Raw genomic sequence first — 27,247 nt, forward strand, 5'->3', positions numbered from 1 at the left:
TTTTTTGGTTTTTTTTGCAGGTCATAAAAGGTTTTTTTTGCTCGGATGTTTTTTTAATTTTATTTACAAATATAGACTCTAACATTTGTGTCAATGAATATGAATTCCCTTTATCTGGCAGTGTAAATTCCTCATCTTAGTAGTGTACAGGTAAATGATTGGTTGTAGTGTTTTCTTGTCTATGAAGGCCACTTTCAAACACATATAATAAACCCGAAAACCCAGAATGTTTCCATAAATTTCTTCATGTTGGAAGAAAAGGGTGTTTGGATCTATTTATCTGTCAGTACAATGGAAGTGTGACATAAAATACAGGAACGGAGCAATATGTGGGAGATATTACCGACATCAATAGATGTATCGCCTACTAGGCTATATGGCGTGCTTTTCTGGAAAGCAAGTTTTTATATATTGTGAATATATTGTGTCATCAGTTTAATAACAATGCACTGGTTTAGTCTATACACCATATTGCTATAGTATAGAAGAGCTATGAACCAACACATATTCACACACACAAGTTTGTATTTTCATGTTTTATGGGGACTTTCCATAGACATGATGATATTTATACAGTACTGTACAAACAGTTTATTCTATCCCCTTACACTAACTAACCCCTAAACCTACAGTAGGCTACCCATCACAGAAAACTTTCTGCATTTTTACATTTTCAAAAAAACACCACTTCTCCAACGGGACTAAACAATGTCCCTACAAGGACAAGGGTTTTGGATATTGCCATCTTTGAGGACATTTTGTCCCCATAATGTAAATTTCACTTTACCCAACTTGAGCATGTTGAACACAAATTTAAAAACGTGGCTTATATTCTCATACTCAAATGTCATGTGCTATTTAAGGACAGCTAAAAAAAAAAAAAAAAAAAAACCTTACTTGACTGTCATGCTGTATCCCCCTCGTATCACTCAAACATTTGCACCTTTATATTAATTGATCCATGACCTATTCATAAATATAAAATATAACAACGTTTTTGCTTGTCTGACAGAGATTTGCGAGTGTGTGTGCTTACTTATACTTTGGAGACTAAATTAAAGATAACAAAATCTGACTAAATAAAGTTGTGCAATACGTCATCATTTAAAGAGGTTACCTAAATAAACGTGTGTGTTCCCTGCTGCTTTGACCTCAAGAAATGATAAACAGGTAATTTGATCAGTGATTCACTAGAGAGAGCCATCATTACAGTCATTACATAACTACAGACTGCAGGAACATCTCAGTGTGAAAAGTATGAGGCAATGTTTTAGTCATCACTTCACCTGTGCTTGCAAATTTGACAAGATGAAAAAAAAAGTATGGGTAACATGAGGAAATGCTTAGCACTTTCATTCACATGACTACTGCAAACTGATGAATTATTAAGGGTAATCGCTTATCTGAGAGAGAGAGAGAGAGAGAGAGAGAGAGAGAGAGAGAGAGAGAGAGAGAGAGAGAGAGAGAGAGAGAGAGAGAGAGAGAGAGAGAGAGTTCTATACACAACTGTTTAGTCTAGAATAGATGGCGCTTTTGCCCATACAAGGTCTCCGAGTACATCCAGCTTTTATTTCGTGTTTACTTTGTAATGAAACCTCGTATGTTTGAATGATGTACAATAGTAATTAGGTCACTCAAACATTTACGTCGTTAGAGTTCTGAATAAGTAAGAAGAACACTGTGATGTGACTCAGAGGTCTTTCCTTAACGATGTATTTACATCAACACGCCTTTTACTGTTTGTGTTGTCATAGCTGCACCGACGGAAGTGAAACTCCGAGGCACCTGGTGGGCGTGGCCATAGGTGGGAGTTGACCAATGGAGAAGCAGGATTAAAATAGAGCGGTATATAGGCGAAGTGAATGAAAGCTGAAGCGGAACCGTCCAACAGTTCACGTCACGGTGTTTAGACAAAGGACCAGGTGAAACTGGTAGCGGAAAAATGAAATACTCATTCCTCTGGAAATTATTTTTTATAAAGTTTACGAGGACTGACATCATCTCATGGACACTGTTTTGAAAACAGCTAACGTTACTCAGAACAACATATTGTAATAACTGCAGTTATTAAGCGTGGGAGCTGACTGGAGCTTAAACTACTCTATTTACTTTTACTAGGCTAATTACTAACGCGAGCTAGAGCACTCATGTCCCATACACCGCTCGACCATGAGTGTCTCAGCAAGTGGAGCATCAGTAGCACAAACCAGCAGGAGGCAGTACTGTTATCTTACTCTCTCTTTTATTCAGAACAACAGAATAAGAACTGCACAGGCAAAACCCCATCTTACACATCTCTTACCATGACGGTGAGAACCACATTTTTATATAAAGCAGTAAATGAACCAAGAACACTCCAACTAACTCAAACATAAACACACATAACTTTACTAACACAAAAACCCAACCATCTTGCTTAAATAACGCATAAATCAACCCCCAACAAACAAGTACCCATAATGCACCCAGCTGCTAGCGCTGACTGCCAGGTCATTACAATATAACACATTTGGGGAGGACATGAAAACGAGCCATTAATATTATATTCTTCAAGTAATGCTGCTTTTACAAAATCTAAATATAGCTAAACGATTTCCCATTTAATACACTCTGAGTGAGGAGCAGTATTTTTTACTCCGCAGCGCCTCCTAGTGTTATTCTTGAAGCGCAGTTCTTGAACAGTATAGTGACAGACTTGCATCTTTTTCGCACTTTTATTCAAATAATATATGAATAATACATTTATAATGACATGCACATTTATTAGATTTTTATTAAGAATGCGTGCACCCTTTAATATTTTCCAGCATCTTTCTGGTTTCCTGGTATGACCTGAAATGAGAATAGACATAAGGTTAACACTTTCACCTCAAGTATTAATTAAACTGACATTACATAATCCGATTTTAATTTTACAAATGTGTTAGAGTGATTAAATGTTTCATCCTGTTTACCTCTAATGGAAATCGTTTATTCTTTCATCTGAAAGGCCTCAAATCTTTGGTTAGTGACATCTTGAATGAGCACTGTGGAAGAACAAGAAATCCAAATTATGCCCAAATTACTGTTATCACTGCCTAATGGATCTCAACAAGACAGACTTGATTGATTAATCCCAAAGTCAGTGTTATGTATCAGTCACCAGAAAATAATTTAAAAGGTAAAAAATAAAATACAAAAATCACTCACTGTCAAGCACTGTTCTCGCTACATATCTCTGTTCTAAAGTATTGCTCACTTCTTCCATCAGCCAAGGGAGGAATTCGGTCTCGATATCTGGAGCAGAGATAATGAACTTTCATAGACAGTATAATGGCAATTCATGTATTATTCATTAAAGATCTAGAGATGAACTAATACAGAGATGAATTCAGTTTCTCTGTTTTTCATGCACTTGCCTCTCTGCACAGGGTCATAGAAGTACCCACAATCCCTCAGATTGGAATAGACTGAGGGCAACAAGTCAGACAAATACTGTTGAGCAAATGCTCTCGCAGCAATTTTATCTGCTGTCTCCTTCTCTTTTTCCAGCGCTGCCTTCTGCTGCTTTATCCGGTTCTCCTGCATTGCATTAAAATACATTGAAAATACATACAAAGCATTACCACTCAGAAAATATACTTTAACCCTCTTTGATTACTGCCATAACGTCAAGAGAAATGCATTTTACTAGAATTTAGTTCTCTTACGAGAGGTCTCTCGTACTGCGTAAGATATCTTACGCTAGGGGAAAATCCTTTTTCCGCGAGATATTGAAGCCAAAAATTATCCTTAATTTTGTAATAATGCAAAACGCGTTGCGGCAGCATGCAGATATAGGCGAGGCAGCTCGCGCGCCTATTGGCTGCTCTGCGGCAACTGCAGCAGCCTATCGAGCGAGGCCTGGCGTGACACCAGACCCAATCAGGGCACTTCGCGCCCGCTGCGTCACGTCCCGCCGAAATGGGCGTGGTCTAGGCCTATAAATACCGCTCGCAGGCAGCTATTATCTGATTTTTCATCCTTCAAGCGAAGCACACGCATCGCTGGAGCTGGAGAAGAAGCCGCGCCGTCTGAGAGAGAGCACCTTCAGCGGGACGAGTCACTGAAGTCGCTGGCCGCGCCGCCTTCCTGCCTCCCTGCTGCGCTTTCCGGCGCTCATATCCTTTCCATTACTCTGTACTCTGTTTGTGTGTGTGTGTCGCCGCTGCGACACACATTCTAAAAGAGCTAGCGTCTTTTTCAAGATGCCTTCCTGCGGCTCGTGCAGAGCCACACTCAGCGACGGGGACCGCCACGTGGTTTGCGTTTCCTGCCTTGGTGAGGAACATGCAGTTCTCGCGCTCGCTGATGGCGGCTGCCCTCACTGCGAGCTGATGACTATGGCGACTCTGAGGACTCGCCTGGCCTTCTTCGCTGAGACTGCTCCCCCGCCCGCCGCGGTGTCGCGCCGTAAAAAGCGCCGTGCCCAGCGGGTCCCGGAACCTTCCCCCAGCCGCCAAAGCTCGCCGGTTCGCCCGCTTGCTTCCCCGGCTTCGTCAGCCTCTCTTCCTGACGGACAGCGGCCGCCGTCTGCCGCCGCTTCCGTCGACATCGCTGACGAGGAAGCCCTGCTGGGAGAGGATGATTCCTGCTCTATCCTGGCGTCAGGCAGTGAGGATTGGGCGGGCTCTGAGGATCCCGCGCCCCCTGCCCCCACATCGTCAGGCAAGAGAGCGTCCATCGAGACGGAGCTCATGCGAGTACTCGCACAGGCCGCGGCGAGCCTCGGCCTCGAGTGGTCTTCGCCCGAGCAGCCCGCTCACAACCGGCTGGATGGCTTTTTCCTGCCTGGGGAGCGCGCTTCGTCCTTTTCTTCCTGAGTTACACGAAGAAGTCGCTAAGTCCTGGAACGCCCCCTATTCAGCTAGAGTGCGTCCTGCTGTTTCTTTGGCATTCTCTGCAGTTGACGATGCCAAGAACAAGGGATACCTTTCGCTGCCGCCGGTCGAAGAGGCGATAGCGGCCCACTTATGTCCGCCCTCCGCTGGACTGCGCGCTAAGTTGGCCCTACCCTCTAAAGCTTGCCGCACGACGTCAAGCCTGCTCCGCCGCGCTTTCTCCGCCGCCGGGCAAGCTGCGTCAGCGCTGCACACCATGGCTACGCTACAGATCTTCCAGGCCGATCTTCTCCGTAAGCTGGATGAGGAAGGACCTGACGCGATCTGCGTGCCGGACTTAAGGAGTGCCATGGACCTCGCTCTCCGTGCTACTAAGTCTGCAGCGCAGGCCATTGGACGGAATATGGCCTCTCTCACTGTGACCGAGAGACATCTTTGGCTGACGCTCTCGGAAATGGCCGAGTCCGAGCGCACCGCGTTCCTCGACGCCCCGCTTTCCGCCACGGGCCTCTTTGGATCCTCCGTCAAGGATTTTGCGGAGAGATTCGCAGAGGTACAGAAAGCGTCACAGGCTATGAAGCACTTCCTCCCGAAGCGCTCCAGCTCTGCAGCAGGCCGTGCGAAACCGTCTGCACAGAGCTCACAGCCCCAGCCACCGTCCACTGCCGCCACTTCGCAGCGCCGCCAGGCCCGAAGCGCGAGACCGCGATCCCGCTCATCCGGTCGCCGCCCCGCCGTGCGTGGTCCGTGACCTAGGATTACGGTAAAGCCAGAGGCCCCGAAGTCGTCCTAGCACGTCTAGGAAAACGACGGTGTTCAAGTCCCGCTGCGGCCGGACTCACACCAAAGCTATTCGCTCGTCCAGTTCCAGCAAATGTGACTGTTCCAGTGTTTTCTGCAGCCAACAAGCCGGTTCTGTCACCCGCTTGCCTGCACACAAATGCCGTTTTCACGGCTACCCAGATAAATCCCCAAAAGAGTGTATTTTCTGGTGTCTCGGCCACGGCCGATGGTGTCTCATGTGAAGTAAGAATGCCCACTGCCCAGTGCCCATCTCTACACACAAGCACAGCCTGTCACACAGGGCTCGCGCACATAAAATCGACTCAGATCGGTTGCGCTTCAAACATGGTGAATGTGCCCACTACCCAGTGCCCACTAACACCACGTTATGCATGTCTCACGGTTTCTGTAAAAACGAAACCAACGTGCATTCGCTTCACTCAAGCGAACGATGCTTTCGGTGTGATAAATGTGCCCGCTGTCCCGCGCCCACATCCACACATAGACATGACAGTTCCTACGGGAACCGCCCAGCCCTCCCCCTCGCGGTTGACCACCGCAGAGGAGTCGAGCGCGGGCAATCTGCCCGCTGTTATCAGCGCGCCCCATACCTCAAATGTCACGAGCGCGACGCTTGTGTTGCAGCACGCCGAAGCTTCTCCATCGCTGAGCGAGCGGAGCGCGCTTCGTATTCAACCCCTAGCTATTCATGCAGACGCATGGGCAAAGCTGCCCGGGGTTTCGAAGTGGGTGCTGGACATTATAAAAAGAGGCTATTCGCTACAGTTTCGCCGACGCCCTCGCCGCTATGCGGCGCGCGTCGAGACCACGGTAAAAGCAGAAGTAGCACATTTACTTCGAGCCGAAGTGGCAAAACTATTGAGCAAAGGGGCCATAGAGCCTCTCTCTCAAGTTCAGAGCGAAGGAGGGCTATACAGCAGATACTTCCTGGTACCGAAAAAAGACGGGGGTCTCAGACCCATACTAGATCTAAGGCAACTGAACAGAGTGCTTGTGAAGCGACAGTTCAGGATGCTCACGACCAGACAAATCCTCATGCAGATTCGCCAAGGAGATTGGTTTGTGTCAATAGATCTGAAAGACGCGTATTTTCAAATACAGATAGCGTCACGTCACAGGCGATATTTGAGATTCGCCTTCGAGGGCCAGGCATATCAGTACACAGTCCTGCCGTTCGGTTTATCCCTGGCACCACGTACGTTTACGAAGTGCATGGATGCGGCACTCGCACCCCTCAGAATGAGAGGCATGCGAGTACTGAACTATTTGGACGATTGGCTGATTCTAGCGCAATCTCGCTCAGTGCTCATAGAACACACGACCGTTTTACTCGATCACCTCGAGAATTTGGGTCTCAGTGTCAATTGGGCGAAGAGCTGTCTGTCACCCAGTCAGAAGATATCTTTCCTGGGCACAGAATTGGACTCGCTGTCCATGATAGCGCGACTATCACCACAGCCCGCGGAAGACATTCAACGCACAGCGAACTCGTTCCGCTGCGGCGCGTCTGTCCCGCTCAAGAAATTTCAGAAGATGCTGGGTCTCATGGCCTCAGCATCATCAGTGCTCCAGCTGGGCCTGCTCCGCATGCGCCCGCTGCAGTTTTGGCTGAAAGCGCGAGTCCCACGCCGAGCGTGGGCATCCGGTTTGCTTCGCCTCAGGGTCAATCAGAAGTGCGTCACAGCTCTGAAACCTTGGAGAGCGAACGACTGGTACCAATCAGGTGTAAGCCTGGGGACTTCCTCGAGGGTGAAAGTGGTGTCCACGGACGCGTCCACCTCGGGATGGGGAGCGCTGCTCGAGGGCAGACCGTTCTTCGGCCAGTGGTCGGAACGGGAGAAGCTCCTGCACATAAACTGCCTCGAAATGCTGGCAGTAAACAACGCGCTGACGCGTTTTTGTCCCCAAATAAAAGGACGCCACGTCCTGGTCCGTTCGGACAACATGTCTGTGGTGTCCTACATAAATCGCCAGGGCGGCCTCAGGTCCAGGAACCTGTACAGGCTGGCAGAACGCCTCCTGGTATGGGCTCAGTGCAACCTGCGCTCGCTCAGAGCAGCGCACGTGCCAGGGCTCCTGAATATAGGACCAGACAGACTGTCCAGGAACAATGTTCCGGCAGGCGAATGGTTTCTACACCCACAGACAGTCCAACTGCTGTGGAAGAAATTCGGCAGAGCGGAAGTAGACCTGTTCGCGTCTCAAGAAAACGCTCACTGTCCGGAATTTTTCTCCAAGAGCAGGGACGCGCTGGCCCATGTGTGGCCCTGCCGCCCGCTCTATGCTTTTCCCCCCGTCTCTCTCCTGCCTCAGGTGATAGAGCGGATCAGGGAAGAAGGATGCTCAGTATTGCTGGTGGCACCGTTCTGGGAAAACCAACCATGGTTCCCAGTCGTGATGCAGTTAGCAAGTACTGCCCCGTGGCCAGTACCAGTGAGGAGAGACCTCCTCTCACAGGCCCACGGCTCGATCTGGCATCCTCACCCGGAATTGTGGTCCCTTCATGTCTGGGCCATCAACGGGTACATGTTGGACTCCCTAAAGGAGTATTAAACACGATCACGCAGGCTAGAGCTCCGTCTACGAGACGGCTCTACTCCTCGAAATGGTCAGTGTTTTCGGGCTGGTGCACAGCCCGTGGCGTGTCACCCACAGACTGTGGAGTGACGGAGGTGCTTTCCTTCCTACAAGAGCTGTTGGATAAGGGCAGGGCCCCCTCCACGCTCAAAGTTTATGTGGCGGCTATAGCAGCGTTCTCAGGAACAACGCTTGGTCAGTCAATAGGAAGGAACGATTTAGTAATCCGCTTCCTTAGAGGGGCTAAGAGACTGAATCCTCCCAGACCTCCCTCAGTCCCCGTATGGGACCTTTCTACGGTTCTGGAAGCCATGAAAGGTGCGCCATTCGAGCCTTTACAGTCAATTGATTTGAAACATCTGTCTTTCAAGACTGTGTTTCTGCTGGCTCTCGCTTCAGTGAAGCGCATAGGGGACTTACACGCACTCTCTGTGAGCGCGACGTGCATGGAGTTTGGGCCTAATGACTCAAAAGTTATACTCAAACCTAAGCACGGTTATGTTCCAAAATCCCTCAACACACCGTTTAGGGCGCAGGTTATCTCCCTGTCAGCCCTACCGGTCCCTGATGAGGAAAGAGACGCGGGCCTCCTTTGCCCAGTCAGGGCATTACGAGCTTATGTGTCTCGCTCGTCTGTTTTCAGACAGACGGAGCAGCTCTTTGTTTCATTTAGCGGGCGTTCTAAGGGACTAGCCGCGTCGAAACAGAGCCTATCCAGATGGATAGTTGATGCTATAGCGCTGGCATACGCCTCCAAGGGCATGCAGTGCCCGTTGGGTGTCAGAGCGCACTCCACGAGAGGCATGGCCTCTTCGTGGGCCTGGTCGAGTGGGATTGCCTTGCAAGATATTTGTACGGCGGCAGGCTGGGCCTCCCCGTCTACATTTATAAGGTTCTACAACCTAGAGGTTCCCGCCTTGCAGGCCAGGCTGCTGTCGGTCTAAGTTAACCAGTATTATCTGACCTGATGCTATCAGCTCAGAATGCTGCGTCTACTGAGCACAGCTCGATGATCGACAGTGAAAAGCAGCAGCACGAGATGTGCCTGGGCAAACTGTGTAAGACCCACATTTCCCCATCAGTTCAGGCCGTACCCCGCCCTGTCTGTATGATGAAATTCGCGTCTAAGCGACGCTGCCATATGTGGAAGAGTACGGCTTCGCCCCTCCCTCTTCCCGGACTCCCTGTGAGTTCCCTGGGTGATTGTGCACTATATGTACCCCGGGCTTTCGCCCTTGGGTCTTTGGTGTCAGATCTCAGCATGCACGGCGTTTTGCATTGGGTCCCCTAGCGTAAGATATCTTACGCAGTACGAGAGACCTCTCGTAAGAGAACGTACTCGGTTACTAACGTAACCTCGGTTCTCTCTAGAAGAGGGAACGAGTACTGCGTATCTTGCCGTGCATGCACACGCTCTGGTTGCTTCGATGATGAAAAACCAGATAATAGCTGCCTGCGAGCGGTATTTATAGGCCTAGACCACGCCCATTTACGCCAGGCCTCGCTCGATAGGCTGCTGCAGTTGCCGCAGAGCAGCCAATAGGCGCGCGAGCTGCCTCGCCTATATCTGCATGCTGCCGCAACGCGTTTTGCATTATTACAAAATTAAGGATAATTTTTGGCTTCAATATCTCGCGGAAAAAGGATTTTCCCCTAGCGTAAGATATCTTACGCAGTACTCGTTCCCTCTTCTATAGAGAACCGAGGTTACGTTAGTAACCGAGTACGTTTTGGTGCAGTAAACAGTACATTGCTGCTTAGATTAGATTATTTTCCATATATACCGTATATATATATATATATATATATATATATATATATATATATATATAAGTTTTTATAGTTTTATTGTGTTTATTCTCTATTACAAAGCTTTGTAAACAAGATTTTTATTTTATCATTATTATACACACTGTTTTTAAGATAATAATTGAGTAATTGAGAGATAAAATGTAATGTTTTTACTTTAAATATATATTTGTCACACAATATATATATATAATATAAATTACTTTCAGATTGATTTTTGACAGCCAATGAGAATCCATCCTGCTTTAAAGAGCTTAAGCATTTAAAGTGGCAGACAACATAAAGGCAGCTCGCATTTTAGAATAAACAGAACGATAGTTCAGACAGTTATTGTTATAGTTATCTCTATAGTTTTTTTTCTTTATTTGTAATTTGTCAGCCACCCCCCTAATGCACTTTGCTGGAACAAATACTTCACACTCAACTGGAGGGTCTAGTTCAGGCCACAATGCTCCTATCTACTGTACTTTTAACAACCAGCCACTAAATTGTGCCGTTATTTCCAGACAACAAAATTGTTTTGTGGCCTGTTTCTCTGTTGCCATAGTCTTAAACCTCTACCTTAATTAAAACCACAACCTTAGTGTTTTTTTGGCTGAGCATCATGTGGTGTATGGTTTGTAGTGATTCCCACCTTCTCCACACGGAGGCGCCGTTCCCTCTCCTCTAGCCTCTGCACCTCCACCAGCTCAGCGTCACGGATCTCCTTGAATGTCTGCTGCTGGGCCCTCAGGTTAGCCAGCTCCTCCTCCTCCAGCACTTCCAGCAATGCCTGCTCTATCGTCTTCCCCACCAACACCTGCAGCACGGGCAGGACCTCCATGTCAAAATCAAACAGCTGCAGACAAGAAGAACAGATGCAAGTCTTACCACTGGGAAAGGATCGGCAGATTTAGAGATGTTAAACGCAACGTTTTCCATCAAACCTTCATTTATAATTAGTCTACTGCATGACGCATTTACAGATTGTATTAATTTAATTATATAATGCATAGTTTACTGAATGCAACAGCAATTCAACTGTGATGAGCAGGGTTTTGGGTAAAAGAAAAAAGAAAAAAGAAGAACACAGACAGATAATCTGCTTGTTAAATTGTGACATAAGGAATACCATTTCCTTTTATAAACTCATGAGTCACAGTGTACACTAGTCTCTAGGCCATAGACTGTAAAAAAAGATGGACGACGTGTCTCCACTTCCTTCCACTATAGAAAAATGAAGCCAAAAAGTCCCAGAAATAACTGATGACATCTTGCGCCAATTACAGTTGTAATCAAAATTATTCAAATCCCATTGAAAATCAGGTTTATTGACAAAATTTAGAGACTTTCGGCTGTTTGCAATGAACAAATCAATCAAAAGTAATTGAAATAGCTCAACAAGTGATTTCCCTAAATTCAACTGAAAATGCAACTTTTAATGACTTCTGCAGTCTCAAAATTATTCAACCCAAAATTATAATGGTAAGCAGTGACGGACTGGCCATTGGGCAATGTGGGCAAATGCCACTGCGGCCGCCTGGTCTCATCACTTGTTGTGGCCGCATCACAAACAAATAAATAGGCTAAATAAAGCGAGGAAGCGGGGCGCAATGGCTGCAAGCGGCAGCACCACCAGCGGCTCGCTCGCCGCTCATCACAACTTGTGGCGCACAACCATATACCCAGCTAACAATTTTACGTTCTGGGAACGTTCTGGGAACGTTAGTTTTTGGTTCCCAGAACGTTCCCGGAACGTTCCCAAGAACGTTCCCTATTGGTTAGCCAGGAAAGTTTTCTTTACGTTAATAGAACGTTCCCTATAGGTTAGGGGAACGTTCCCGGAACGTTCCCGGAAGGTTCTCGGAACGTTCCCGGAAGGTTCTCGGAACGTTCCCGGTAGGTTCTCGGAACGTTCCCGGTAGGTTCTCGGAACGTTCCCGGAAGGTTCTCGGAACGTTCCCGGAAGGTTCTCCTAACGTCTACACATCCTGATATGCCTGTACACAAATTATAGGTCTACAAACAACATATTCTACATTGTTTATTGTTCAAACACTTAAAAATCCTATGAATATATTATTACAATAAATTGAATTTACAGAAACTATCATTAATAAGTAAATCAATCAGTTTGTATTAAATAAATAAATCAGCACACAATCCATGTTTTTGTTGATTCATTGTTTAATTATCAACCTAAAATAAGTCATCAAAAACAGCGTTAGCAAAATGTATTCAGGAACAGTAATTTACATTTAATATTTCAAACATGAAAATATTTCAATAAATAAAACTGCACAAACATTTTAATTAAAACTATCTTTTTGCAAACTGTAGCCTATAACTTAGAACAAAATTGAAAAAGTCTTCATTTATATACAATATACATGAATGTGCCAATCTTCACTCCGCTCAAAACATTTAAACTCCCAAAACCATCTGCAAATTTAACAAGAAAATAAAAAGACAACGCGTTACATGTACACACAATCCCATGCCAAAATTCAAGCCCTGTAATGGCATTAATATTCATCCGGAGCAAATGAAAAGAGTGAGGTGGGATTGTGTGTCACAAGCTGTAGGAGATATGAGAGCACGAGCACTGCTGGTATCGTGTATTTATTCAGATATTTCAGCATCAATGTGTATAGAAAAATGTATATATTTGAAAACACTACATGGCATTTATTTATATTGCACTATTTATTATTTCAGACTACAAATCAAAAAAGGAATGTTTTATATAGGGGTAAGGATACCCATTAAGCCTATGTACCCTTTAAGCCCACTTTCGACTCTGAAGTCAAATAAAAAACAGAGAAAATAATATTCAAGTCTAGTGAACTCTGACCTGCGAATTCGCTCTACATATAACGTATAAGTCTCACCTCCAATGAAGAATTTGAAAACCTTGTAACTGCTGTGTTTATGAGAGAGAAAGAGAAAAAAAGTTTGAAACTACTATCAATTTTTTTTTTTTATCTGTGACTTTACACCTACAAATTCCACTGTCACAGGTGCTCAGTTTTGCTATAATGATGCCCTCACAGAACATGCTAATAATCAGCCATCCATGCAAAAGCAAAGGTCAGTGTAGTTTACAGGAACATCTGTCCAGGCCAACATCTGATGCCTTGATGCCTTCCGCTGGGATCCTAGAAAACCTGAAATAAAATAAAAAAATATTACAGTTCAAAATCTATCATACATACATCTCATCTGGTATCACAAATTATCATTCCAAGTTCACTTTAAGATATGCTCAATATTAGGGCTGCACAATATTGAAAAATTTAGAGTTTATTTAGAGATATCAGCCGTATGGTTTAGTGCATGCGCGGCTCCAGGTTTGTATCTCGTAAATTACCCCACTAATAATGCCCAGAATGGTACCAAACTTCTACAGTAGTACAAATAGGTTCTGTACTCATTAAACCAGGCATTGGAAAGTTTGTAAGTACATCAGGAGTTTATTTAAATAACATTTGCCTGATGGCTAATGCTACTGCTGACGCGAATGTTGATGTCACTTTATGAGTACAGAACCCATTTGTACTTCTGTACTACTCATTTTCCCCGACATAGAGCAGATCGGCACACAACAAAAACTGCTGTTCGGATGTTCCCTTTTCTGATATTTTAGCATTCGTGACATTTTAATTAAAACAGAAATAAGAATTTTAGTGTAATAAGCGAAAATTAACAGTAAACCGAGATCACCTACCGCTGCAGATGTGTACGGAAGTGAAAAGCAGAAATGCTTAGACCTCTTTCCGGTTCGACCGCTGGGCGCTCCGCATAACCCCTATTGGGGGGATTTTGTAGAGGAGTGAACCTGCATAGAAAATTACAATAGATAACAAGCATAGATAAATACAATAGAAGAAAAACACAGTTGAAATAAGCAGTGCATTATGTTTTTCAGTTAAATCTGAAAACATCAGGTACAGAAACTGAATTATCAAAATGTAAAATAAGTCTTCACTGTAAAAATAAAATAACTATAAATTAATTAAATGTATCTTTGCTAAAGCTACAAATCATTTTCTCTTTTGATGTTTGATCACCACTGGCGACACAAACAGCTGCGGGTACGTTAGGCCAGTGGTTTTCAAACTGTGGGTCGCGACCCACTTGTGGGTCACACAGTGAGAAAAGGTGGGTCGCACAAAGGCACTTAGCTGCAGCTAAATTTACGTTACGATGAGTGAAACAAAACCAGTCCGATTAATGACCAAACGACTATGAGTTTTAGCGCCCGCCAAAGTGTTATTTGATCGCTGAGTAATGTAGATGAACTGCTGCGCTTGTGACAGAGTCACAGTGCATGTTTAACTGAAAGAACGAGCAGAGAGAGAGTACTCGGTCGCGCGCGCGCTCTCTCTCTCTCTCCGGAGCCAGGCGAAAGTGTAAAAAATACTTCACCGTCTCCAAACTAAGCGCTGTCTTGCTCTCTCTCCCTCGCACATATTAATCAAAATAAATCGACACGGTGGTAAAAGGTCGGAAGACCAAAGTTTCATGTGGAGCATTCTGAGATTTTTTTTTTTCTTCCTCAATTACCGCTGGGTGTGAATTGTGCTAAATAAGTTGTTGCCTTATCTTCTCTGAAAAGCGTCCCAGACATTCAGCTGACATAAAACAACACTTTAATTAAACGAAAAAAACTATCCAGTGATGAAATGTTTTCTGTGTTGACACAAATCTTGGATGTCTATGTCCTAACTGCTGGGATAATCACACAACGCGCATGACACGTCCAATTCGCAAACTAATGACTCCTTTGAACGATTCATTTTAATGAATGGACAACTGATCTTTCCAACAGTGAACTCAGGAGACGTTTGAATCAGTAACACTTTACAATAAAGTTCAATTGATTACATAAATTACATAAAAAGTACAGTTTGCTTACTCAAGCTTAAGCTTTAAAACATGGGTCACCAAACTAAGGCCCGCGGGCCGACTCAGGCCCGCCACCCCCTTTTGACTGGCCCCCAAGCCCCTCTGCCCCCCACTACTTTAACCGGCCCTATGAGGCAATCCCCAAAAGTCGTCATGGCCTATTATATAAATATAAATAAAACTTGCGTGCAAATTAATGAATGCAATGCGGAACTACTGTTAGATACGCGGGTTCTTTAGGGACACCTAATCTGTAGGTCCGCCTTAGCTCTGAAGCTGGCTGCGAATGTGATGTAAAGATTGCAATGCTTGAATATGTTGAGAGAGAGGTGTGGGTGCGATCGAAAAGTCGCAAAGTGTTTACTTATATTTGTGTGTGTGTGTGTGAGTGAGGCGCGGGTGTGATCGAACAGTAGAAACATAAAAACATACTCCGTCATTTCGTTTTTACAGGACATCATTCAAACTGCAAAGTGTTTAAGTTACTGTGAATTAAAATTTTAAAGAAAACAAATATATTATTCTGAAATGTAGCAAATTAATTTTCAATTCATTCAGGTACAATTACCAAACATATCTCAAGGTCTTTTTGTCTTTTTATTAATTTAATTAATAAACTAATTATATAAAACTACTGTCAGTGCACTACAAATAAACTGGTTCTATGCCTTTACTTTATTAATAAAACTTATTTTAAAAAATACAAGGCTTAAGTAATTTATTTTCCTTTGGTGGGACAGCCTGAGACATGCTCAAGCCTTCTGCAGTTCTGTTTTGCTTTTCCCTCCATTGTACCGAACTCGTACCGAACCGTGATGTCTGAACCGAGGTATGAACCGAACCGTGACTTCTGTGTACCGTTCCACCCCTAATAGAGAGTGCAGAGTTTTCAAAGAATAGTGGACCAATGATTATTTTTAAAGTGAAGAATAACTTTAATTAAAACAAAGTGTGAAGACTCGATTACTACTTTTGCAAACCACTAGTAAAGATAAACAAATATGTGCCAGGAATCAAGTGTTGATATAGTAGTGGGGATGGCTGTGCCAGGCTAGTAATCTCTACTACACAATGAGGCCTGCTGGTGGTCATTTTGGTCTGGGTCATACAATTCTATGTTATATAGCTGACCCGGCCCCGGCCCCCCATCACAGTCAGGAACGATAATGTGGCCCCCAGAGAAAAAAGTTTGGTGACCCCTGCTTTAAAATAAATAAAACCCCTTGTTTTTTTGTTTTTTTTAAAGCATATGACTACATTTTTCCACACAGTGCTATCAAGAATCGATAAGAGAATCGTTAAAGAATCGGATCGATAATCAGAATCGTCAGTGGCATTATTATTATTGATAAAATCGTATCATTTCCCATCCCTATGTGAAGACGGTAAAATTATAATCAAACATTAAAGAACACATATGTTTTTAAAAGTTTTTTTAAGAGTTAAAAGTTTATAATATTTTGCTAACATGAAGGCTTGTCACTGTCAGTCTTTTTACATCAGTGCAAAACTAGGGAATGCAGATTTAGACCATCAGCATGCATTGATTAATCCCATGGCATGTAGCAAAAAAAAAGAAAAATGTGCAACCAAATCATGCTGGTGCGACCAACTGAGAAAGTTGGTAGCACCAGTGCAAGTGGGTCTTGAGATTGATTATACTTGTCTAGGTGGGTCCTAGAACGAAAAAGTTTGGGAACCCCTGCGTTAGGCTACTGTCCCTTTAAGACGAATGCGCAGACCTAATATAAATGACACGCATCTGTTTTCTTTCTGTTTAAAACACACAAGACTGTTTACGAGGAAACTCGCCAAGATGGGCATTTTGACAAGATGGGCTAAACTTACCTTCTTCATCTACTGACTATGGATGGCATCAAGGTCTTGTCCTGAAGAATCACAGGGCCAAACAATAGGGATTATATCTCATCTGGTAACAAGAGCAAAGCCATAACTTTAAGAACTCTAATGATATATTTACCCCCTGATATTGCATTGGGGATATCAATTCAAACATTTTTAAAGGCTAAGAGTATGAGCCACAGCTGCCCAAGATATCTGTGAAAAATAACTGCCTAAAGTTGTCGACCCCCTGAACCACATTCAGCATTTAAAAGTACAAAGAATTTCAGTATTGATCAATAAAAAAAAACATACAAATACATAAATACCTTTGAGTTGGACAGTATGGTGTCAGTCTCATTGGCCAACATAATTCAAAACAGACCTAAAGAAATAAAATAAAATATACTAATGATCAGGATATCATGTTATCATAATAGTTAAATGAATTATTATTATAACTATGACCATTATAATACTGTATTAGTCACCTATTATTTAGCTGATTATTTAGCCTACAGGCTTCTCAAGGACAATCTCACTGAAAAACCCTGGGGTTAATGATTTTAAAATGTGAGACTTATTTCAAAAGCATAAATCTTACAGACCCCAAACCTTTGAACAGTAGTGCACTGTATGTTTGAGGGGGTTTTGCTTACTAGTCATATGGTTCATAGCCATGGAGATTGTCTTGGACAGGGGGTGCAGCAGGCCATCACAGCATGATGATCTAGGAACATAACAAGCTATTTGTCACAGAGCCAACAATATTACATGGGATTGGTTTAATAAAAGGAACCAAGCTAGAACAGAGGTGAAATGCAGAAAAGATAAATATATAAAAATCTTAAGATAATATATTGTGAAATAAATGCATATGGAATTATTATCATGATTAAACAATAACTCACCCCTTGTTGTAGAGGATGTTTTTTCTCTCTCGCTATTCTGAAATCACATTTTAGCAATATTGGTAAGTGACGTCACTGATTAAGTTAACAATACAGTGCATTCTTTTAGGTTAAATAAATTAGCTTACTTCCAATCACCCATTGACAAATTACCAGCAAAACTATAAAAAAACTGTTATCTACACTAAATATGTGTTTAAAAACCCAAACTTTCATAAATAAGACCTTAACTTAACGTAACTTAGGCCTAACGTTCTCTTCTGAAACCGGTTAGCTTAGATGCTAACGGACTTTTTCAAAGACACAAAACCATTTCTTTAAAGTAAATATTCAACAGAAGCGTGTCAATTACACGTAAGAAATGTGTCAGGGACGTTTGTGTGTATTATTTGTGAGATTTTGTTGACTAAACTTACCTGAAAGCAGTGAAACCAACAGCGACAGACGGGAGTTTTGTTGTTTGTCAGTTGTTGATGACGTTTCTGGTTTCCATCTGCCCTTGCGCAGCTCACGTGCGCGCTCCAGTGTTTGATTCCGCGCATGCGCATTAAAACACTTCAAAGTCACGCAGCATTTAAATAAACATATAGAATTAAAATGTATAACATAATTTAAAATATCATTAATAAAAAGTTATTGCGAATAGATCTGAACGTTGTTGGTTATCTTATAATCTTAGGGGACCGTACTGACGACGTTGTCAGTTGGTAATCTGCCTGTTAAGTGATATTAAAATAATAACCTGCAGAGAACGTTCCCAGAACGTTCTCTTTAGGTTATACAAATAAAACCTAAAAATAATTAACTAAAAAAGACTGCCTACCAATGAGCAAAGTTATTGATTACTTAGGCATTATCTACTGCCTGATAATGGTCATTTAATTAAGCATTTGATAAATGGTGTTAAAGCACAAAACATTGCAAACCATTCAATTGGTTTAAGAAATTAAATTAAATTAAAATTAAAATTAAATTAAACCTAAAAATAACCTACAGGGAACGTTCTGGGAACGTTCCCTTAAAGTTATAAAACTTGGTTGGACGTCACCACGACAGACCGGTACATCGGCCGCATTACTGCAGAAGCTGCACCGATCCGTCTGTCAATCTCCCGTTCCATCTTTCCCTCACTCGCGAACAAGACCCCAAGATACTTAAACTCCTCCACTTGAGGCAGGAACTGAACCAACCTGAAGTGGGCAAACCACCCTTTTCCGACTGAGGACCATGGTCTCGGATTTGGAGGTTATAAAAAGTTATAAAAATAGAACTTAAAAATAACCTGCAGGGAACGTTCCCAGAACGTTCTCTTTAGGTTATAAAATTAAACCTAAAAAATAACCTACAGGGAACGTTCTGGGAACGTTCCCTTAAAGTTATAAAAATAGATCCTAAAAATAACCTACAGGGAATGTTCCCAGAACGTTCTCTTTAGGTTATAAATTTAAACCTAAAAATAACCTACAGGGAACGTTCTGGGAACGTTCCCTTAATGTTATAGACATAGATCCTAAAAATAACCTACAGGGAACGTTCCCAGAACGTTCTTGTTTGGTTCCCAAAAAAATAACCAAATGGGAACCAAACGGGAACGTTAGGGGAACGTTCTGTGTTTGCTGGGTAAAAAGGCTAAATAAATAAATAAAGTGGAGATGCGGCCGCCTTTTGGCGGATTGGCCGCCCGCAACCGGCAGCACAGCCAGCGGCTCGCTCGGCGCTCATCACAACCATATAAAAAGGCTAAATAAATAAATAAAGCGGAGTGTCTGCAAAGCGTCTGCCAAATGCATAAATGTAAATGTAAATATGAATAAAATAATAATAAATTAAGCGGAGCTGCAGGCGGCCACAAAAAAACAAGGAAAAAAGCAAACAAACAAACACCACGGCCTATCTCTGAAAAATAATAGCCCTATGAACTAAATAATAATAATGACTTTTTATTTATATTTTTCCTGTGAAGGACAAATAGCCTAAATGTATGTAATCTCTCTATTTATAAGGTATTTTGAATGTTTTTAGTCAGTGGAATTTCTCGCGATCATTGACCTGATGAGATGATAGATAATGACAAGTGAATGATGGGTAATGAGAGCATATCAACAACACGGAGTGAAAGAAAATGGATCGAGGAATGAGAAAACGGCGAGTAGAAAAGGGTTTTCTAGAAAAGCAGAAAAAAAGAGAGAGAAGAAGCGTAAGGCTTTCTTGGCTGAAAGTGGGAAAAGCGTGGCCTCCCTGCTAAAATTGCCAGGGCCTCTTTTTGGTGCCAGTCCGCCACTGATGGTAAGCATCTTTAAGACTTAGTAGAACACCCTTATGCTATGCATTCTTTTGACTTAGCCAAATTTCTAACATGCAGTCAAACGTGACACTCAACAAACCTAGCCAGTTCAGATGTTTCATGTGTTCTAGCTCTAGCACACCTGGTGCAATAATGAAGCCCTTGATTATCAAACGGCCGTTTGATTAGCCGTTAGACTTAACGAGCGGATGGAAGAAAAAAGCATCCAAAAATCTATCCTGCACCTCTCCCTCTTCTATCTGTGTGGCTGCGTCACGTCCGGTTTTGGCTGGGACAAACAGGGGAGTGGCTGGTTTGTCCAGGAACATGTCTGTTTGGCATTCCACGCTGACGTCCTCTACACGATCGCTCAGCTCTTCCAGATACATCTCTAAAAAACACATCAGTGAGAGATTTCATCACTTGATTTCTGGGCTTACATGTATGTGAAGATGCATTTCCATTCTGAGATTTACACTTATAACACAATGAAAGTAAGCATAGGTTATTTTAGGGTAGCTTTTTATCAGATTGTATTAATAGACAAAGTAGTAGGGGAAAAAAGATGGGAACATGACCTGGGCCAGACTCGAACCCGGGTTTCTCATGAGCACCAGAGCTCAACATTGGGCTCCGACATTAAGCCCTGCGTTTATTGTGCAAAATCATTCACTACCTGTCTGCAAATCTACGTTCTTTCTGCCCTCCAGTGGTTCTGGTGTTTTGGGGCCAAACTGCTCCTTCAGCCGTTTTCTGGACATCGCTCTTCTTCTGGCCTCCTGCTGTCTCAGGAACTCCACTGGATCGGGCTGAGATGTCTGATAAACACATTTATATTCTTTTATATTCTATTCATTCATCAACTGTGCTCTTATCACAGTACCATACACACACACATTGTGCTATGGTTCATAAAAGTAATGAGCTTTTTGCACTGTTTTGTACGCTGGTGTTTTTACATTATGCTGTCCGACTACACAAATACAAATAAATCCTATCTGTTTCTTATAAGAGAGATTTCTAACCTCTATGCATTAATACTCACAATGGGTAGGATATGTTGAGCATATGTATTTCCTCTGACGACACGTCGGTCATACATGATGTTTCCATAACTGCTCTGTTCTTCATTTCTGCATTATACATTAAAGAAAAAGTATATATATATATATATATATATATATATATATATACAAATATATACATATGTTCTGAATTTTGCATGCTTTTATCCTTTTGAGAAATAATTTTCTTTTTTATTTATTCCTTTGTAAAAATTTGCAAACCATGTACATGTACATGTACATTAACAATATTAATATTAATATTTTAGCCACGTCCCCAAACCTTTGATATCACCTTAGCCCAGAACAAAAAGCTTACCATGGTAACGTTAATCACAGTTTTCTGGTATTATTATTAGTACAGCTTTAGTTTTCTGGTATTATTATTAGTACAGCTTTTGTTACTTAAAAGAGAGAGAGAGAGAGAAAGAGAGAGAGAGAGAGAGAAGGGGGGGGGGGGATATACAGCGTCATCTAAGATATAGCGTCAAAACATCTAGGAACATCTTAAATATATCAGTCTATCAATGACATTTAGACTGTTAAATGGTCAGAATATGTGAAGTGAGATGTGTGTGTGTGTGTGTGACTCACAGCAGCGGATCGGCTCTGTATTTGGGGCGGTTGGGAACCGCACGCGGACGGCTGGAAAACGTGTAAACTCCGCTCTGCGTCTCGTGTTGTGCCTGTAAATTAGCTGCCATTTTTTCCTTTTAATTGTAATATCAAAAGTGTGTCTGGAGGCTGAAATCATTAACTTTTAGTTGTTGAGAGTTGGACTAGCATCTGTTGCTTGCTACCACAGTTGTTGTAACGGTTACCATGGCAACTGAATCTATCCAACAACAGCGGTCCGCTTTATTTACTTCCGGCTCGGTTAATCTTTTTATTATTATTTTTTATTATGACTCCGTACGGAATAATATTATTGCTATATGACGGTAACCCAGTATATATCATACCCGTTTAAGCAAATTGCAAGTAACATGACACATCAAGTCAAGTCACATTTATTTAGGCCTGATAGCGCATTTGTAAACATTTATTCAAAATCTTGCCATAACACTGTAAAACAATAAACTCTTTATTGACATACATAACTGAAACTGTATCCTTGTGTTGTTGTCTTAAATCACCTCAGCATAATGAAATAATTACAAAGAAGTTGTGTGCGAGTTTGGTGCTATTATTTCCATTAGATGTGTGTGTGTGTGTGTGTGTGTGTGTGTGTGTGTTCGTTTCTAATGTTTCTGCCACGTGTATAAATAAAATAAATAACCTAATAGAAAATAAATACACAAAAAACAATACATGCTCATCAAACTGTAAACTGTGTAATAATTTCTAATAAACTTCTAAATAACCGTTTAATAATTCAGATCTGATAATGTGTACAACGTCATAATAACCAATAGGGGGAGACAGATAAATTGCATGATTTTACTGCTGAGAACAAAACTGAGCAGATGAAGCATCAACACTCAAGCTGACCTGGGGCTGTATGTATAAAGCCACTCAGAGTAAAAATTTTAGTCAGTTATTAATATTTCATTGGTCCTCTCTTGTTTTTTCATGTGTTCATAATTTCGTTGCATGACAGCCTGGTCAAAAAATATGTCTGTACATTTCGGCATGTTTCATTGAGTTATCACAAATAAAACAATTGACGCACAACTACACAATAGTCGTTAACACATTTTTAATAGGCTACTATTTGAATAAAGGGTGAAGATGTAAATTTTCCTATGCCGGACCTCACTTTTGTCCCCTATATGGCAGTTCTACCTGAAAGACTCTGCAAAATGACGTACAACAAAGCATACATTTATTAACAGCCCAGCAAGCAAATATTGTGTTATAAAGTTATTTATATCCAGATATAAAGTTATAAAGTTATCTGGATGGCAAGTTACGCTTTTTCCTTCTGATTGGATAGATAATTTGAACATAGGCCTACTTCTCCTGAACTTTGTTTATAAAACATATTTGTCGTGTGAATTCTGCAATCTCTCGAGATGCAGACATGTAAGAGAATGACAATTAACTGAACATATACTTTAATTTAATTAGTGACACTTAGCCGAATTTTAAAATCTTTATTTGAATATGGCAACATTTTTATTTTAAAATCATTATTTGAATATGGCAAACATTTTATTTTAAAACTTGTATTTGATTATGGCAACATGATACCTCGTTCTACAGAGACCCCTCCCCCATCAGCCAATCACTGTGGTCATGTCATAGTTAGCAAGCGTGTTGTTGACATCATCCATAGCAACGAGGTCAACCCCGCCCTTTCTCTTAGCTTCAGACTTATTTCTATTCCTTAGTAAAAGTTGGTCTCAGCAGCTTTGTGAGTAGGTTTAAAGAGGAAACTAAGAAGTTTTACTGCTATTTAGGAGAACTTTTAGTGGTTAGATTGAATGTTTTGTGAATACAGCCCCTGGCTTAATTTACAGTTGCTATTATATCATGAACATAATCAGTGAATGCATGCACTACACAGAATATGTAGATCTACTCGATGTTGGCAAAAACTATTGTCTTTTTTGATGTTGTTCAGTTTGTCCCATCCATCTTGTTTAGATAAGGAGTTCACACTGTGATTTCTGGGATACTTTCACTTACTTTGGGCATGCTTGACACATTAAAACCTTTTTTTTCAGTATCATCTTTTGAAATATAAAAAAAGCTTTTTCTTGGGTAATTTAACTCATTTTGGTTTATCATTATTAGTATACTTTCTAAATCACTGACCTTTTTTTTCTTGCAGTAGGCTAATGGTTTTTGAATTAAAAAATTAAAATTTGTGACTCAAGGAAGTGGTTTTGGTTCCTAGTCTGAAAAAACAAGAGTGATGTTAACAGAAGTCACCTTGTCACCGCAAATGTACACCAGCAATTAGCTCTCATTGTAAACAACACCGTGGTCATGATTAAACCATGGCAAACATACACTGCATAGTCACTGCAATGCAGTGTACATTCATCTTTTGCATTTTTCCATGGATGTATACTTTTTTTTAATAACTTAATTTAATAACTGATTTTCATAATAACAAAACAAAGGGGACTAATTGCCATGCTTTTTATGCATGTGAACTTTGTGTATGTTTGTGTTAATTCTCAAATGCTCTGTTCACTTCAACAAATGCATTTCTAACATTATTAAATATCACAAAGCACTTTGTTTTTAGCCAAAATCTCCAGTGAGCATACAAGACCTTGGGAGAAACCAAGGTAATAATAGAGAAGCAGTAGCCTACATATTGTTCAGTGTTGGGGTACATTGCAAGTAACGCGAGTTACGTAATATGATTAGTGTTTTAAAAAAAAAATATTTTTTTAAATTAACTAGTAAAGTAACACATTACTTTTAAATTTTAAGACAAAATACCAGGGGCTATGCACAAAACCTTTCATCTCACCACTAAAGGTTCTCCTAAATAGAAGTAAGAGTGGGGAGGGGTCTCTGTCAGTGATATAGTCATAGAAATACTGTAGAACGAGGTACTGTATCATGTTGCCATACTCAAATAAAGATTTCAAAATAAATATGTTGCCATATTTATTTATTTTTTTATGTGTGTGTAAACATGATGGCTATTGTAGTTCTATAGTAATTGTGAGCAGGCATTTACTCATCTCACTTGCACAAAAAAGATACAGTAAATGTATAGAAAGAGTAAAAATCACTACTTAAATATATTAAATAACACAAATATACTATGTGTATCCAATCTCACTTTATTAACCAATGTCTTTGCTGCTGACCTTCAATGATCCAATTCAACCATACCAATAAGCAGAAATGACTTTATATAAACATCACATTTGTGTTTCTTTTTTTTTTCTTTTTTTTTTTATAATGTAAAGTAAGACTGTTGAACTTTCTTCTTCTGCATCCTATTCTTCTGCAGTCCAGAATAGTCCAGAGGTTTGTTTGAGCTACATGTACGTGCTCTACTGTACAGGTGTGAATTTACATTTCCGTTCATTTCACTTTTGGTGTGAAAAGGCCTTTACGTTTGCTAAAAATAACTCTTCAAGCACAAGCAAGTAAAAGCAAGCCAAGCCTAGGTGAGAAAAAATAATAAAGCTAATGTAATGCATTACTTTCCTTAAAAAGTAACAAAGTAATGCAATTTTGACACAATATTGTAACACATTTAACTTTCCCCAACACTGGATCTGAATATGTGAACTTCAGTCTGAAAGAATTCTATCAGACATTGAAAAATGCATTATGTTAAAGGCCCCCTGAAATATTTTTTTTCGTTTTTTAGCTTCTAGTATGAATACGTTAGCCTTAAGTTTATGAATAAGCTGTTGTGTTCTAAAACAATGACAACATTCGCATTTAGGAGATATAAGCATTCAAAACAGTCTCTCACTTCCGTTAAAATGGATCACGGATTTTTATGACATCACCGCGGACTTCAGCTTCTCATCACATATTCAGTCCAATCAAATGCTCTCTAGAATCTAAAGCTCCGCCCCCTATGCAATAAATAACACCTGGCCAAAGCGACCGTTGACACGTCACGGATCAATATGGGTTGGAGATGTGTGTTCGGTTGCTCAAATGCTCAAGTTTTATTCCGTTAACTGTATGTTGGTTAAGAATGAAATGGCTAGAATTTGTTCACACCTCTACTATTGAATCCAATTCAACGTATCATCAGCGCTCGGATTCGCTTCCATGGTGCTGTCAAGTACGACTTGCAGTCTGTGAGGTAAACTATCTGCTATTGGCTGTTTGAAAAGGGGGAGGAGCCATTCAATGTCTTGCATTAGCTTCCTGTCTCAGTCGAAATTACGTCAACGCATCATACAAAGCTGCGCGTTCCAAGGCACTTCAGTGGGCCTTTAAGTACAACATAATATATTTTGTGCCTTCTAAAATATCTCAAAAACCTTAAGGTGATGATACACTTAATAAATAATAATAATTTATTACAAAAACATTGTAACAACGTAGAATTGTAAGACACGACAGGGCTGTAGCAACGTTGCTGCGCGACATTCAGCAACTGCGAGACGACGTCCTGGCAATTTATTTTTTTATGCTAGATATAGATATCCCCCATTTAGCATGCTATGTTTTGTGGTTAATTTTTAATTAGTCAGACTAACAAGTGTACGCTTTGAAGAGTAAAAATGAAATAGAAGGTTAGCTATCTAAATTTTATTAAAACTGCATATGGTAATCAAATTGCACTTCCAAAAGTCATACATTTGTGGAAAAAAAACTAAAAAAACTAAATATACGGATATTTATTTTAAAGGTATAGCGGAGGATGTTTTACTTCCTGGTGGGTAACCTATACTATTGGTCCTCCTAATTGTCAATCATTCTGGTGAATTAATCAAACTTTTCAAAAAGTGGAGAGGGCGGGTCTTATCTAAAATTTGGAAAGATCCTCCGCTATACCTTTAAGTATAATAAATAAAACATAAAAAGCAAAGGCAGATCAGAACATTTAATGAACAAAACTGGGTTCTGTACATGGCAGACAGGGGAGTGTATAGTCGAAAGCCGGGCGATAAAGGTCGGTAACCGGAATCAGTCCAGGAAACTTTTCCAGAGGAGTGATGCAAGCCCAGAAACCAGTTGGCAGGTATAAGTCCGAAACCAGGTAGACAATCTGGGACCAGAGAGGGTGGCACTGCAGGCACAGGTAAACTTGGCCGAGAACAAAGCAAATCGGAGCTTCACATGACAGGACTATACAGGGGGTGACGTTAACTAGCATGAGTAGACATGAGAAAATCTAGCAAAGAAATGAATGAGACTAAATAGCAGACAAATCAAAGGAAAAAATAAACAGGTGTGCCAGCGGTTATACACATTTTCTTTTTCTCTGTGCTTTTCCAAAAAAAGGAAAACACTTTTCCTAATGGTAAGGATATCTGCATACTAAAAGAAATGTATCTAACGTTAGCATACACGGTACTGTAATTTAACTTTTTGGCATGTTGTTAAAGCATTGTTAGAAGGTTGGTTACGTTGTGCCAACGTTCTGTGTTTGCTGGGTTACTTCAGCAGATCTCACTGTATTTGGGTTCCTGTTGGTTGCACACCAAAATATTATTATATCATGTATTTCAACCTATCTTTTTGTTGTTACTACAAGATAACATGACATGACTCACGGTTCTCCCTCCATTACAGTCATTTCCTAGACTACTTAATATTATGCATATC

General features: G+C 41.3%; 2 protein-coding genes and 2 long non-coding RNA genes across 6 annotated transcripts; 2 read left to right on the plus strand and 2 right to left on the minus strand.

The window, feature by feature from the left end:
• Window positions 1-2,700: 2,700 nt before the first annotated feature.
• On the minus strand, window positions 2,701-21,855 carry rsph3 (radial spoke head 3). The gene is made up of 9 exons (XM_082146731.1): window positions 21,632-21,855; window positions 21,019-21,106; window positions 20,650-20,791; window positions 20,219-20,364; window positions 10,684-10,887; window positions 3,399-3,561; window positions 3,190-3,276; window positions 2,955-3,026; window positions 2,701-2,832 (listed from the first exon to the last, which is right to left on the minus strand). The coding sequence occupies exons 1-8, from the start codon at window positions 21,739-21,741 to the stop codon at window positions 2,971-2,973; spliced, it is 996 nt and encodes a 331-aa protein (XP_082002857.1). The 5' UTR covers window positions 21,742-21,855; the 3' UTR covers window positions 2,701-2,832; window positions 2,955-2,970.
• LOC309481683 (uncharacterized protein) lies at window positions 7,157-9,834 on the plus strand. The gene is made up of 2 exons (XM_082146708.1): window positions 7,157-7,529; window positions 7,608-9,834. Exons 1-2 carry the CDS (start codon window positions 7,448-7,450, stop codon window positions 9,182-9,184), a joined length of 1,659 nt encoding a protein of 552 aa, XP_082002834.1. The 5' UTR covers window positions 7,157-7,447; the 3' UTR covers window positions 9,185-9,834.
• LOC309481720 lies at window positions 11,715-12,501 on the plus strand. Of its 2 annotated transcripts, none has more exons than XR_014200087.1 (2): window positions 11,715-11,909; window positions 11,954-12,501. It is a non-coding gene; the product is annotated as an uncharacterized lncRNA (long non-coding RNA). The 2 variants fall into 2 exon arrangements; XR_014200088.1 differs by having other exon boundaries at window positions 11,715-11,887.
• Window positions 15,671-19,063, minus strand: LOC309481718. Of its 2 annotated transcripts, none has more exons than XR_014200082.1 (3): window positions 17,690-19,063; window positions 17,438-17,508; window positions 15,671-17,163 (listed from the first exon to the last, which is right to left on the minus strand). It is a non-coding gene; the product is annotated as an uncharacterized lncRNA (long non-coding RNA). The 2 variants fall into 2 exon arrangements; XR_014200083.1 differs by having other exon boundaries at window positions 15,672-17,163; window positions 18,106-19,063.
• Window positions 21,856-27,247: the final 5,392 nt, after the last annotated feature.

Source organism: Leuciscus leuciscus, assembly GCF_965113295.1.
Source record: "Leuciscus leuciscus genome assembly, chromosome: 19".
NCBI classification, from domain to species: domain Eukaryota; kingdom Metazoa; phylum Chordata; class Actinopteri; order Cypriniformes; family Leuciscidae; genus Leuciscus; species Leuciscus leuciscus.